Below are 14,982 nucleotides of genomic sequence, written 5' to 3'. Positions count from 1 at the left end.
AACCCATGACCCGACCCGCTTAGACTCATCCGATCCATTTTGGAGGACCTGTGGGGCCAGATTGGTTTCTAAAATTAGCTCCGTTCTATTTTCTGAGTCAGATCTGCATTTACTGAATTTAGATTTACCCTCATCTAATTCGACCCATTTGAAATTTGGATAATTTTGAGTTTTTAATCTTACGACCCAACCCGACCCGATAACTATAAAATTATTTGGGCAGAGGTGTAAATAAATTTTAAAGCCATGAATGGATTGACCAGAATCGAATCTGATCCGAATTCGAATTTTTTGCATTGGCTTCGAATTATACATTAATCCGAACTGATCCGTTGAGTCAAAAATTGTAGTGGTGAATTCGATCCGACCTGATTTTCTATTGAATTGAGTTTGGGCCAAGCCCCAAACAAGCGACCTCAGCCCGATTGATTTGCACCCTAGGCCTGGTGAACTCCAACCCCCCCCCCCCCCCCCCCCCCCCCCCTCCGGGCCACTTCTGCACGTGCCGGCATTATTCCCGTACACGTGTTGGCGTGTCGCAGTTCGCGACCAGCAAGATCGATCTTTTTTGTTTTGCGAGGGCAGGAAAGTTCGGGCATTTTTGCCGCAGTTTTAGAAGAGCGCGGAGAGGTAACGATTCGGTTCCAACCCTTTCATTTTCTTTTCATTCTCTCCATTCTTTTCATCGTTGAGGTATTCTGGGGGCATTTGAACTTCTAAAAGTTCCATTAGACTGTCTCTCTCTTTCTCTCTCTATTGCTTTCGTCTGAAATAAGTGTTGCTCAACTTAATATGAGAAATCTTTTAGAAGGAGATTTGAGTGGGCTGTTGGATTACGTCCTATGATATTATCTTTTTGCTGGAAAGGGGTGCCTACGTTGAAGATTTATCAATATTAATCTTTGTTTGGACTTTGAAGGAGTGGCAAAATACTTGCCTTCTGTTTTGAGCATTGTCACTTAGTTGATTCTAAGAACCTCAGACAACTGCTTTGCTTACATAGAATTGGGAATCAGGGAGCCTTTTCCTGGTCAAATGGTATTCCCCCTTATAGTAGTCAGTGGTCTAGTATTCTTGATGTCATTTGCGTTGCCTTGATAAGCCACATGTTAAATGGTCTTTAGCATCATTATAAATGTGGCTATTGAAAAAAATGTGCCGGAGGAAAGTTCGACAAAGAAATGATGAAAAGATCCAAATTCCTTTGCCAGGAAGAAAAGAGAAAAAAATATCTAGTATTAAAAATTTAGGCATGGTTGTCAAAAATCCAGGTGAACCCCAAGTAATTGACCTAAGGTTTCCCTATTACTGCCACAAAGATGCTAAATGCCTAAGTTCCTTGGTTCTAGGTCATTCAATCATTCTATGATTCAGCAACTCTGTTTAATGTTACCATATTTTCATAGTATCTCAATATCATAACTTTTAACTTTCAGAATATACTGTAGGTTGCATAAACTATATTGAACTCGTGAATAATAACACAATAAAAGTAATTAAATATGACACTGTTGTCTTAGCTCAAGTGGTAGAGCTTGCAATCTTCTTCAATCATGTGTCCTGCTAGAAGCTAGTGCTTAGATTTAGAACTTTGAATGGAAAACATGTGTTAATTTTGTATTGCTGAAATTTGAGTTATTTATTTTGATGCATCTCACCAACTTATTAGCAGTCACGAGTCATTTATAGAAAAAAAATCAAGTTTATAGTTTTATTATTATGGTCTTGGACAGTAGCCTTTGTTGATCCTTGGATTCTTAGTTGTTAAAATCTTTCTTTTTCAAATTTTTTTTGGTCATACCAACACCATCTGCTAACAGTCAAATCATTAGCTGTTGATTACAAGATTTTCAAACACTGGACGAATCTTTGTTATTCCACAGCTGTAGGTTTCATTCTTTTGGTACTATTTAGTTTTGTTTATGGACTGGCTTCAAGAAAATGGAACAGTATCATCTCCCTAGACTATTTGAAACAACTAACCTTAATTTAGGAGCTGCTCTGGAGCCTCTTGATTTCCCATTTTCACCTTATTTATGTTCATATGTCCAATTACTGAGAGTATTCAGTCTCTGCTGCCAATAGTTTATAAAGAGTTGCATTTGAAAGTTCAAGTTCATATTTGACAGTTTGTATTTCTGAACCTTAATGCATCATATTTATATATTTTTTCATGATCATGAATCATGCTTGACTAACTTTTTGAAGTATTAACTATGCAAAAAATGCCAGAACTTACTTAGTTTATTTCATGCTGATAATGATTTGTAGAAGACAATCATGCAGGTAGCAAGTGGTTCGTAAGGTTCTGTAAGAGGGATTCCAGGATTTGTGGCAAAAAGAAACATCGGGGAAACTTAATTTGATTTATGGATTTTAGTACAGCTGCTTGTTCTGGAGGTAATATCAGATGCTGGTCTTTATTTTACTTCTTATTTCATCTGGAATCAATAAATTGCTTACATGACATTTTGGTTCTTTATTTCGTATACTGTTTTATGCATAAAGTATCATGTATAATTCATACACATGTTTCCCCGATCTATGTTATGGAGTATGTCCATTTGTTAAATATTTAAACAGAAACCTGTGCATCTCCCTGTCTAAACCTGAATACAGCATGATTTGTTTTGACTAATGGCAGGATCCGTTGCCAATATTTCTGGCTTGAACTGGAAATGCTTAACCTTTTTTACATCTTTTGTATTGAAAGACAAAGGTCTGATGAATTTTAGTAGAATAAGAACGATCGATGGAGTTTTCCAGATTTTCCTAAAATAGATCAAAAGGCATTGTGTCGGGGTGGCCAAAGTTGGGTATCCATCTAAGAATATAAATAGAAGATTCAAATACTTTCCCATGTTAATTCAATAACAATTTGGTAATTTTGAAACTATGTAGTGGTCATGATGTCTTCTTAACTTGAAGTTTACCTTTTCTACAAAATATCCTCGTTATACATCCAATGTTGAATGTTGTTGTTGATGTGTTGATACTTGAGAATATAAGCAAGAAAACGCCACTAACCAGAGATAGATCAGTATATACATGATGCAAGACTGGCATTGTTAGGCTGGTATTGTGTTACAATACAACATAGGTATAAAGTAGTATGTTTGACGGTAATGTGTTTTGCTGGTGTATAAGCACATAGCGGTCACTGCTTGTCAGATCATTGGGGGTTATGCAAGAGAGTTGGTGAGAAAGAAAAAAAAATCAATGTGTCATTGTGAAATATCTGATTATTGGTGATATGGATGACTTTCAGACTTGCAATACATGATCAAGTCAAATAACTTTTACAGGAGTCAAATCGGAAAATGGTGCATCAATATATCTATCTGGTATTCAAGTATAAAAAACATCTTCTCCATGGATTATGAAAGGCAATTTAATCTTCAAGGAAGAGACCAGTAATGAAGCATAGGTTTGTCTCTTCACCAAATTGATGGAAATTAAAATAAGCTTCAAGCCGAACAAACAGAAGTGATAAAAAGGATCCTGTGATATGTGATCTTGAAGGTAGCAGTATGTGAGCTAGTATATCATAATGAAAAAAAAATGAATTAACTGAGTGAACACATTCATTAACAGGCTAACCGATGGAAAGACAAATCAGTCTCTTTGATGAGTTGATGGGAGCTCGTAGGATTCGGAGAAGCTTGCGTTCTCCATCAAAGTCTTTAATGGAGCTTGATTGGTGCTGGGTTGCCTACATGTCTGTGAAGTTGACATGGGATTATCACATCAAATTAATTATGTAGGGAAAACCAACGTCCCTGATGATTGAAACCTATAAAAAGTGGGTAAATGTTCTCCAGATCAAATTGCAATCACAAACATGTCTCAACATGGTAAGTGTGACGTCAACTATTGGTACTTATTATCTTATATGTAATGAGAATTTTGGGGCTTTGTTTAGGAGGACGGATGTCTAGCCAAATATGCATGATCATACATAGACTAAACTGCCAAATTTGCTCTATGAATTACCTGAACCAGGAATAGGCCCTATTTGACCAAGAGAAGACCGTACATAGCCATCTTTAGATTTCTGTGAAGAAAGCATTATTTATTTTGTATTGGTAGGCTAAGCATTGAAGAACCAAAAATACAGTAATCTCATTAATGAAGTTATGCAAAAGCTATTAGCCTAGTTGATTTTCTAAAAATTGCAGTAGCTAATACTTGCATACCAAAAGCTTACAGTGCTGATCAAGTTCTTTAGTTGAGTCAATCAAGTCGTAATTAGTTAGCTGAGTCATATTGGAGTCTTGTTGATATTACTTTTATTGTTTGAGTCATCAGTTAGGTTTATGCAATTTTCTACTGTTTTGTTTTGTTTTTCTGAGCATTAAGGGCTCGTTTGGTTCGCGGGAAGTATTTTTTTCCTAGAAATATGATTTCTGAGAAGTAGATTCCTGGGAAGAGGATGCCTGGGAAAGTACTTTTGGCATGTTTGGCTGACAATGGGAAAGTGACAGATTTTCAGAGCGCTTATGTTTGGTTGACCATCCACTTTTCTGGAAAAGTTATGTGTAATTCCTATTATACCCTTAATAAAAATTAGGTCTTTAATGCCTCTTTAATGCTGAAGGGCTTTTTTAGGAAAAAATAAAAATGCGATACTCTAGTCCCTTGACAAGTAGCTTTGCCACCATCAAATTTGGATCTAGCACGAGTTATGATTGGTAATTACAACAAAATTGCCTACCTGAAATCCTCAAGTCTCACTCTAGCGAAAGCTATTTGCTACCAATGAAGTTTAAAATGCGATGCATCTCACCGTTCTCTTTCTCTTGAAGGAAAAAGAAGAACCATATGCTATCCTTGCCATTTGTTGATATTTCTGTGAACAAAGTATAACTTATCCTTTATTACATACTAGTCTGTTGAATGATTTCTGAAAACTGAGGTTCTGGTCATCTCAACATGGTCACATGAATACTCATGTGCTGGATGAAGCATCTTCACACTTCATATTAGAAGCCACCATAGTTAAATCTTTGGCCTGACAGCCATTCTTAACGTGTTAAGAATGTCAACTATGGTTCGCTGCATCATTGAAGGTAGCAAGTCATTATAAGTCAAATATGTTGCTGGCTGCAAGCACATATATTCTCCCCAAAACGTCCATTGACCTACCCAAATCATGATGATAGTGACCAATAATAACTCATGAAGAGAAGGATATTAATAACCATTGTTATCCATTAAAGTAACTATCCAAATTCATACGAGTAAGCACCTAGCAACATACGAAACAAGAAACAACATACAGAAAGTGCAAAACATAAACTTGTAGTTGATCCAAAAGCAGTGTTTGCATCCATTGTTATCAATAAGGCCTACACCAAAAAGCTACCCAATACATAATATCCCAAAAAGATACACAAACCCTACCCAACTTAGCTATATCCCACTTTGAAACTCTGAGCAAAGAGTTAAAACATATGCCCTTCTATAGTCATCTGGAAGACTGAAAAAGTAATCAGTCTCCAGTGGGTCCATTGCAATTTTTCTGCCCACCTTAAGAATCTCAGATTGAGAAAGACCCTGCACCTTCATCACCTCATAGACCACTGTCATTCTTCTATCTGCAGTCTCAGACTCGTGCTTAAAACGTTGAGCCAATTTCTCAATATGATCTCCAGCAGCTGCCATCATGCCTACTACTTTAGTCATCTCAGATGTAAGATCTCTCACAACCTCAAGGGCCTCATGCCTAGCTTTCTTAGTTCTGGTTGGCCTACTTGGACCTGCAACTTCAGTATTAGTAGCTGTCTGGGGAGTATTCATATTGACATTCTGACCAACAAAATTGCTATCTGCCTTTTGGCTCTCATTGATGGCTGGTGATGTGTACGGATACTGTTGCTCCTCCATCTCTATTTCTTCAACAGCATCTACAGGTGCTTCAGCTCCCATTCCGGTAGCACGATCCCTTCCAAAGATATTAGTCAAGTCCTCAAAGTGAGGAAAAGGCTTGTTCCTCATACCTTGAGCATTTGGGTGACTCTGCATTAAAAAGAACAAAAAAAAGTAACACAACATGTATGAAAGGTATTCATAGAAAAAATAAACAAATTTATAATGCCAATTTATCTTAACCCAGTATCCTCCTCACAGGTCACACACTTGTTGATGTCATCCCACCCAAATCCACTGCAGTTAGGTCCCAACATCTCTGCAATAGCATTGTATTGTTTCTTCAAGAGCTTGACCCGAGACTCGATATGTGGTGTTGCTTTCAGTCCACACCCAGAAAGCTTCTCTTCTATTAGTCTCTCCAATTGCTGCAAATACCCACTCCTAAAAGTCCCATTATCGCCCCTCCAACCTCCTCGGGTTACGAACTCAACCAATGCCTCAACAAGCTTTGCATCCTCCACATAACCCCATTTTCTGTTACACTTTGTTCTCTTGTTTCCTGTTGATGCTTCTCCAGCTATTGAGGTGCTCATATCTACATTCACAATCTCATATATTATAGATATACATTCACAATCTACAATGTATAATAGTTATACATTCACAACCTCACGACATGATCTTACATTTGCATTATCTAAATGAATGGATACAAGGGAACTATTAAGTAAGAATTTAATATAACACAAGATTATAACATAGCAAGGAAAATATTAAACAAGGATTACAGCATAACACATAATGTTCATACAAATATTAAGAGCCCCAAATATTAAACACAACAAAGATCACAATTTTTTCTCAAATTCTATTATGCTGCCACTCTTCAAACATTTGGGCAGCAAGATTAGCCCTGAATGCATTTCAAGATGTAGATGACTCAATATACTCAATATATGCACCCTGCTCCTGTGGAAAATTGCCATGAGAGCACTCCTCATTGTACAAAGCCTCAATAGGATCTACAGACATCTCTTTTCTAATGTAGTTGTGCAGCAAACAACATACAGAAATGATCCTACACATTGTCTTAATAGGGTACCAAGTATTGCTCCTAAGGATTGCCCATCGCATCTTTAATAGGCCAAAACATCTCTCAATTACATTCCTAGCTTTTGAGTGCCTCATGTTATAGAGCTCCTCTGGTGTAGTGGGTTGATGACCATATCTCCACTCATTGAGGTGATATCTTTGACCTCTAAATGGAGTTAAGAAACCTTCAGAATTTGTGTACCGAGCATCGCATAGGTAGTAATAGCCTACTCATTCAAAAACATACAAAAAAAGTGAAATCAGAAAAAATTAGCTATTCTACTCATGTAAGTAAAAAATAGCTGCAATATTAGACTTAAAATTACCTTGCGAAACTTTTAATCCATTTCTACGAGAAATGGCATCCCTAAGGACTCTATTATCATGTGCTGACCCCTCCCATCCAGGTAGCACGTAAATAAACTGCATATCTTGTGAGCAAACGCCAAGTACAGTGGTAGAAATCTCATTCTTTCTCGACCGATATCTAGGTTTGTCCTTCTTCGAGACCCGCATTCTAATATGGGTACCATCCAATGCACCTAGACAATTCTACAATGCAAGTATGAATATAATAATCAGTACTTTTAACAATTTAATAGGCCAAAATATTTCCTTTAAAAATGTGAAATGTAATATTAACTCACCGGAAACCACATCCATTTCTCATCTGTTGATCTTTCTGTGACAGGCTCAGGATTCTTTAGCAAGTGTCTATGTAGCCTCAAGATAGCATTCAAGACAACATTAAAATGCCTACTTACTATCTCACCCGATCTACGAAAGTACAATTGCATAACTCTATTTTTTGAGTGATGGCCTAGGATGTGAAGGAATATTGCAACCATCTCTTCCACTTGAACATTTCTATTCCCCTCCAATTTGCTAATCGATTTAAGCATTTCACAAAGCTTCCAAAATGCCCTCCTATGCATTCTAAGTTGATCAATACAAATTTGATCACTCTCCATTATCATAAGTCTAAGATTAGCTATTCTATTCATCACCCTCTCATCAAGTGTTCTATCAAAAACATACACCATTTCCCTAGGAATCCTAACATTTACTCGTGCCAAGGTTTCAAGAATCTTGGCCATCATTGACATTATCATCAACATCATCTCTGTGTATATTACCAAAATGGTACTTGCCATCTTCTTCTTTTTAGAAACAAATAAACGAGCCATAACTGCCATAAGCAAGCAAAAAGTATTACAACAAATAATTAAATCATCTATAAATATGTTGGTTCTGACCGATCAAAATAAAGGAATGCATAGACCAAAAAAGTTTCCTTTATGCTAAAGGAAGGGCCCATGATACTGATTAAATAACTGAGATAGTGCTTGGTAGTACTGTTTACAATGTCAAGCAAGAGCAGAATAGGAAAAGGTAATCCCATGGCACTTTATGGTCAAGGTAAAGGAAAGAATTTGTTCAGAAAGGGACCTCTCTATAATAAAAAGAATTTGTCCCATCCCACCATCCCCTTCAAGTGAGTACCCAAGCGGCAACTGCAACATCACAGCACAGCAGCCATTCAATCTCCAAACTCCCTCCTTTTCTCTCTCTACCAGCCAAGAGGGGAGAAGAGACCGAGAGGAGAAAATTAAAAGAATCTCCACCCTCCAAGAAGTCCATCTCCAATCCCCCTATCTTTCTTCCTGATGGCCCAGCTGGATCAGGAGTAAGGTGAGGGAAGGAAAACCAAGACCAGAACCAAAAAAGAGAAGGGATGAAAGATAAGAGTGGCTTCAGACGTGTATCAAGCCAACCAAAGGACTCCTCTCTCTTTCTCTCCACCCAAAACAGAACTACTGTCCCCAACTTCCCAAGGACTCTATTAAGGCCAGGAAACTCTCCACGTCCCTTCCATCAAGTGGGAAGACTCGTAGCCAGCTCCTGTTCCTTTTTTCTATGGGGCCTTTGCTTCCTTTTGGTCATGGTTAGACAAAAAACAGGGCAAGAAACCCTCCTGGCCTTTGCTTCCTTTTGGTCACGGTTAGACAAAAAACAAGGCAGGGCAAGAAACCCTCCCGGCCTTTGCTTCGTTTTGGTCACGGTTAGACAAAAAACAGGGCAAGAAATCCTCCCGGCCTTTGCTTCCTTTTGGTCACGGTTAGACAAAAAACAGGGCAAGAAATCCTCCCAAAACCTCCCAAAATGAGAAAGAAAATCCCTACGACCATAAACCAGGAATTCCACAAAACAAAAAAGAGGGGAAATCTTTATCAACCTACGACCATAAATCTGCAGAATACTCCGAAATCGGGAGAAAAACATCGAATCGGAGAGATGAAACCCGACTATCATGAAAAACAGATTGCAGGAAAAAAAAAGTTGAAAGGAAATTATGCTTACCTCTTTGGATTCGAGAGGAGACTGGTAGAACTCGAATTCTTCCCAAGGTTTTCGTCGGAGCTAACACCCACGAGATCGAGAGAGCGAAGTGGGAAAGAGGAAGATGAGCGGGCTTTTACGATGGAGGAGGGTTTGAGGAGAGGGATCGCGATGGTCGGTCATAGCTTAGGGGCTTTTTGGAGAGAAAAAAAAATATTTTGATTCCTGCCTCACGGGAAAGTAGCTTTTCCATGTTCCTCATGGGAAAGACTTTCCCATGTTCCTCATGGGAAAGACTTTCCCATAAAACGTGGGAATTACATTCCTCCGGAAAAAGAACTTTTCCATCTCTCTCCTTTGAAAACTCCAACCAAACAAGAGGCATTTTATTACTTTTCCGTTGACCACACTTTCCCCCCTTCTTTTCCCGCGAACCAAACGAGCCCTAAGATATTTTGGTGGGCATGAAGTCATGGTTATTTTATTTTATTGCTACTTGGTCAAAAATTTACTTTTATGTGGTCAATAATGAGTTATATTTGGGGTTGAAGTAATGGCTGATTTCTAGTCAGACTATAAGTGGAGGGGCATCTGTTGTTATAAGCCATTTTTAGATCTATTTAAAAAGGAGGCCACCCACTTCCCCAGTGGTTTCCATGAAATGTTGAATTTTTGATGAATCAAAGTAGCCTTCTATGTGTTTTAGATTCCATCATGTGATGCAAGGTCATATGTGATACCCTTGGAATGAGTTCAACTATGATGTAGGAACATCCTGGAGTAAGTCCAGATCTTATATTTCTTACTTTTCCTTTCGCATCTACTCTTTTTATAACTTGTTGCACTTGTTTTTAATGTTTCTAAAATAACCCTAGATTCACACCTCATAGGCCAAACTGTAGTCATCCCTTGCATTCATTTCAATCAGGAAACTTCCGATATCATTCACCTTTGATAATTCTCATTTCCAAAAAGAAATTCCTGCCATCAATAAGTTTAGTCCTAGCATCCAGAAACCTCATTACCTTAAGTCTTTCCCTTCACCTGGCTATCCGACATAAATTGGTTCTGTAAGCTTCTTTAATCTCTTTTTTGTTTTTTTTTTCCTTTTACCTTTTGAGGGGGTGGGGGAGAAGGGGGGAGGGGGTGGAAGGAGGCTAGATAAGCCAAAACATGGCTAGATTTATAACAACAGACATCTTCAAAGCAACAAACACGATCTGTGTCCCCAAACAAGACTGGCTCTTAGTCTTTGCCAACCTCTTTTGATAAGCAATTTGCTATAGGACATTTTGTCATCGGGGAGAAGTTCGACATAGATTGCTATTGAGAGTTGATGTTTGTAAATTTGAGGTTTAATAACCTGCAGAAAAATTATGGAAAATCTTAATAAGTTCAAAGCCTAATGTTGTTCAAAAGCCTAATTTGAAACTGTGATAACATTACTTTGTGACTTATGGATATACCCTAGCACATTCAGTTGTCAAAAAATTAATAAAAAAAATAATTTGAACTATTGAAAGCAGCGTCAACGGAACCGGTACTGGCACCGTACCGGTTGCTTGATAGGACGAGTCGGTACGGATCTGTGTCGGGTCGTGCCGGGTCCGTACCAACACAGTAGAAGAGATGGAGGAGAGGGAGAACGAGAGAGGAAAAGAGAGAGAGAGAGAGAGTAGGCGGAGAGAGGGAGAGACTGCCCTCCGCTGGCCTCTTTTCCTCCCCACTTGCTCTCTCTTTTACTCTTTTTTCTTCTCCTTCTCTGTCTCTGGCAATAGTTTTCATTTTTGTTGCTGGAACCTTCCCGGTGAGCTACTGGGACGGCTCGAAGCAGCCGGAACCGCCAGGTTTGGGATGGTTCTGCCAACCCTGATTGAAAAAATTAGAGAAGGTTGAACATCAAAGTGCTAAGTCAAAAGCGTCACAAGCGGATGGGTCATGGTGGTGTGGACATCAGTGGGAAGGACTAAGTGCTTAGAAAATTTACAACCCACGCTGCATCAAAGAGGACTATAGTACATGAACAAAGGAACAAATATTACCTCATGTAGAAGCAGAAGTTTAGAGGGGCAGAGCCAAAGGTCAAACAAAGAAGAAAGCAAAAAATATGTATGAGAAACAAAGATAAAAGGATGTATACATTTTATTTTTCTTGTGTGGTATTTAGTGTTAGATTAAGATTGAATTAACAAAATTCTGACTGGGAAACAAAAATATTTTAGCATATGCATTTGTTATATTGACTTTATGATGTTCCTTTTCTTGATAAAGTGTCTTGACCCTTCTTAAGATGGTGCTGAAACTAAAGACGTATAATGACATAGGGATATGCCGAACACAAATGGCTGCAGATTTATCTCCCAATATTTAAGTATTTTAAGGGAGCTAGTGGCCTGTAGCTACTCGCGATCTGTTACTTATTATGAGTATATTAAGATTCGTGTGCTCACTGAACAAGTTGTCCAGCTAACATGATGATTGTCTCTGTTAGTTAACAATTAGAATCAGCATTTAACTATGAGACTAAAGCTCTTGTTGTAATTTTTGGATAATTCAATAATTCAAGATGCTGACCTATTGTGGCGTGTTTTTTGACACTGTGCTAGTTCAATTTCTCATTCAATTCTTAATATTAATTACCTCCGGCCCATTCTGTGGTGTCTAAGTTCATATAATAGGTATGGGTGCTGAGATTTTTTGTCTGGCAAAAGCTTTGCAATGCTTGCTCGTACCTTCTATAATGAACATTCTTTGTTGCATTAAGAAGAGACTGCCACAAGTAATTGTTACATCACTGGGTCTTACCTTCAAAGACGTGTTTTTCCCCTTTCCTTCTTGTTTTCTATTCTTTTTGATAGTTTGAATATTTATGCATAAGCTAGAAAATTGATGTCAAATTACTTATACTGCAGTACAAAGAGAGCTGCAAGCTGACACTCACACGTGCACGTGCACACACACACACAAAGAGAGAGAGAGAGAGGGAGAGAGAGTGAGAGGGATGTGCTTCCACTTTACATATGATAAAATTATTGTTTCAGAAATATATAGTTTCTTGTGAGACTTCTTCCTGTTATAGAACCTTTACAGTTGCAAGTTCAGAAAGTATATACGATGCATTTGGTGTGAGGGTGTCCTAAAATGGTAAAACCGTGGCAGAAGGATTTCCGCAATGCAAGATTTGATCATTTATCTTACTGTGAGATTGAGAACCATAATTCTGTCTTTGAGCAACATATTATGGGGGGAAAGTATAGATTATTTTATCTATTTTTTTACTTTAATAGAATTTCAGATGAGTCAGAATCTGCCGATTCAGTGCACTTACTTGATTACTTAATTTACTATCTCACAAATGTGGACATTAAGATGAAAAATTTAATTTTTTTGATGTAATTCGGTTTGCTTAGATGTGCTGTCATCTTTTTGCTTTCTTGGTGTAACAAGTTGAAGTTTCAATACTAAAATTTCAACTATAGAAGACTTGTTCTTTCCAATTTCGGTTGTTGCTAATCTTCACTTTCACTTGCAAATCTGTTATTCCATTTCAAGTTGGAATGGGAAACTATTGAATTCAGAAAAATGTAAAATAATGCCATTGAGTACTAAAGTTTCCAAAAATATTGATTATGTCTACATTTCCGGCCTGTGAAAAATTAGCCATTTCCGCGCATTTGTCAGCACATTTAAGGGGTCCTCTATTCATGTTGCTTATGGAATTTCTGTTTCTCTTTTTCATGTTTGTATATACAGCTAAGCACTCAATTGTCTGATAGAAGATTAAATTTGAATTTTGTTTGTCAGAGAAGAATGCAAATGATGTGACAAATGAAACAAAGGAAGGAACTAAACATGAAATGGAGTTAAAGGATCCCCCAAACCAAGATGATGACACCCTGAAATACGGTGAAGATTATGACATGAAGAAAGTCAATGGCAAGGTCATGGAACAAAGCGCTGGTATGAGAAATGAGAACAATACTGGAGATGTAAACATGGAAGCTGCCATAACAACCGATGATGTCATACGAGCTGGAGGTTTTGGAGCTAGAGATGATATAAGCAGTTTCTTACCTGTTGCGATTGATTCGACTGACTTTGAGGCTTCACTTCGTGATGCACGGGATTTTGAAGAACCGCAGGAGGAAATATCAAGGCCAGGTCTTGGGTGGACCGAATCAATGGATGAGAAATCGTCTTGATCAACTTTTTACCTGTTGATGATGTTTGAAACTGTTGCGCATCTAAACAAAATCACTGTATCTTGATCTTTCAGATACTATGAAGTGGTTTATGATGCTCTTTCCTGTACTGTCATGTATTTTATCCCAGATTTGTGGAATTACTTCTCTGTTATATTATGCTTGCAGATTCTCATGTGGTTTGTTCTGTCTATATATTTTATCCTTGCACAGTTAATGGTTACAATGCAGGAATTAACACCTAGGAAAACCCAAATGCAGGAAGTAACACCTAGAAAACCAAAATGCAGATAATTATCCGCGTCATTGCAAAACATTGATATGCCAATGCCTTCTTATCTTCAATTTGGCTTCTTATTATGTAGCAAGCTGTTTCAGGTAACCTGATCTTCTTTGTATGCATCTTCATCCATTAATTTATAGGGTGGCCATGGTTTAACATTGCATCTCTTTTCCCTCCATAGCACTGGCCATTCTTGCTTTGGTGCAGAGTATCTAGGACTTGTAATTAGGGGTTCTTTTTCCTAATGGGCTTCTTTTTTTTTTTGTTGCTTAAAGAAAAGAGGAAGGGGGGAGGAAGGGACAAGCCCACCCCCGCGTAGCAGCCCCCACTGGGCCTCCGTCCTACTAGGAGAATGTTCGATGCGGGCAGAAATGGCCGTGTGTTGAGCACCCCGACCGGTTTTACTCATATCCTTTCCACCCGTGGGCCCGACTCAACTACTCCTCTAGGCTTTGGCTCGAGTCCCACGTGTGAGTACATCACAGCTGGCACCATCCCGGCTACTAGAGGTCCAAGAAGCGTTCCTATGCCTCATGTCCAAGCAATGGCCGAAGCCATATTTTAATCAACGCCGCAGCGACTCGAACTTGGGATCATGAGAATAGAAATTACACCTAGTGCCACTAAGTTACCACCTTGGTGGCTTCATAATGGGCTTTTACTAAGCATTATAGATGACATGTATAGAAGATTTTGTCCTGAGGAAGATGCCACCCTCCATCACTTTATTTGCTAACGAAACGATCTATCAATTGTTACGGAAAACAAATACTAATAAATTTAGTTAAAGACTAAATATCATATGCGAGTTGCTTTACACCCTTAACCGGGTTGTCATTTTACCTCAAGCAGTATTTTATTGATGACTTAAGTCCAATGATTGGTAAAATGGTAATTTCGTTTTCTTTCTCTATGGATTAGTTAACACCATATTTAAAAGATATTAGATTAAGAAATGAATATAAAATTACTTCAAGTAAATCTAATCCATGAAATTTTCTTTTATTGTAGATTAAAAAAAGTGTTGCTTGATATCCACAAGACAAGATCTTATAAAATCTCTTTAACAGTTATTATGGGACATTAATACCCCGTATCTTATTTGTTGGGTCCCCTTTGACTATGAGATTTTGCTGAAATACTTTTAAAACAAACATAAAAGGATATTATTTACACACTGTACTTAAATTTATA

General features: G+C 38.0%; 1 protein-coding gene and 1 pseudogene across 4 annotated transcripts; one reads left to right on the top strand and one right to left on the bottom strand.

Moving 5' to 3' along the window:
• The first annotated feature begins 493 nt into the window (after positions 1-493).
• LOC103719220 (uncharacterized) lies at positions 494-13,680 on the top strand. Of its 4 annotated transcripts, none has more exons than XM_008808359.6 (3): positions 494-630; positions 2,287-2,400; positions 13,108-13,680. In XM_008808359.6, the coding sequence occupies exons 2-3, from the start codon at positions 2,370-2,372 to the stop codon at positions 13,503-13,505; spliced, it is 429 nt and encodes a 142-aa protein (XP_008806581.1). In that variant the 5' UTR covers positions 494-630; positions 2,287-2,369; the 3' UTR covers positions 13,506-13,680. The 4 variants fall into 4 exon arrangements, with proteins under 4 accessions (XP_008806581.1, XP_088559291.1, XP_088559292.1 ...); XM_088703165.2 differs by having other exon boundaries at positions 569-630; positions 2,272-2,400; XM_088703166.1 differs by lacking the exon at positions 494-630 and adding an exon at positions 633-693.
• On the bottom strand, positions 5,413-6,711 carry LOC149753047 (uncharacterized; annotated as a pseudogene).
• Positions 13,681-14,982: the final 1,302 nt, after the last annotated feature.

This window comes from Phoenix dactylifera, chromosome 8, assembly GCF_051530095.1.
Source record: "Phoenix dactylifera cultivar Ajwa chromosome 8, Ajwa_hap1_PhDact_Kaust_v1.1, whole genome shotgun sequence".
Taxonomy (NCBI): domain Eukaryota; kingdom Viridiplantae; phylum Streptophyta; class Magnoliopsida; order Arecales; family Arecaceae; genus Phoenix; species Phoenix dactylifera.
This window is presented reverse-complemented; position numbering and strand designations above follow the sequence as displayed.

Coding starts and splice junctions, on each gene's coding strand:
- LOC103719220 (XM_008808359.6), top strand. CDS start 2,370: ATGGATTTTAGTACAGCTGCTTGTTCTGGAG. Junction 2,401..13,107: donor TACAGCTGCTTGTTCTGGAG/GTAATATCAGAT, acceptor TTTGTTTGTCAG/AGAAGAATGCAAATGATGTG.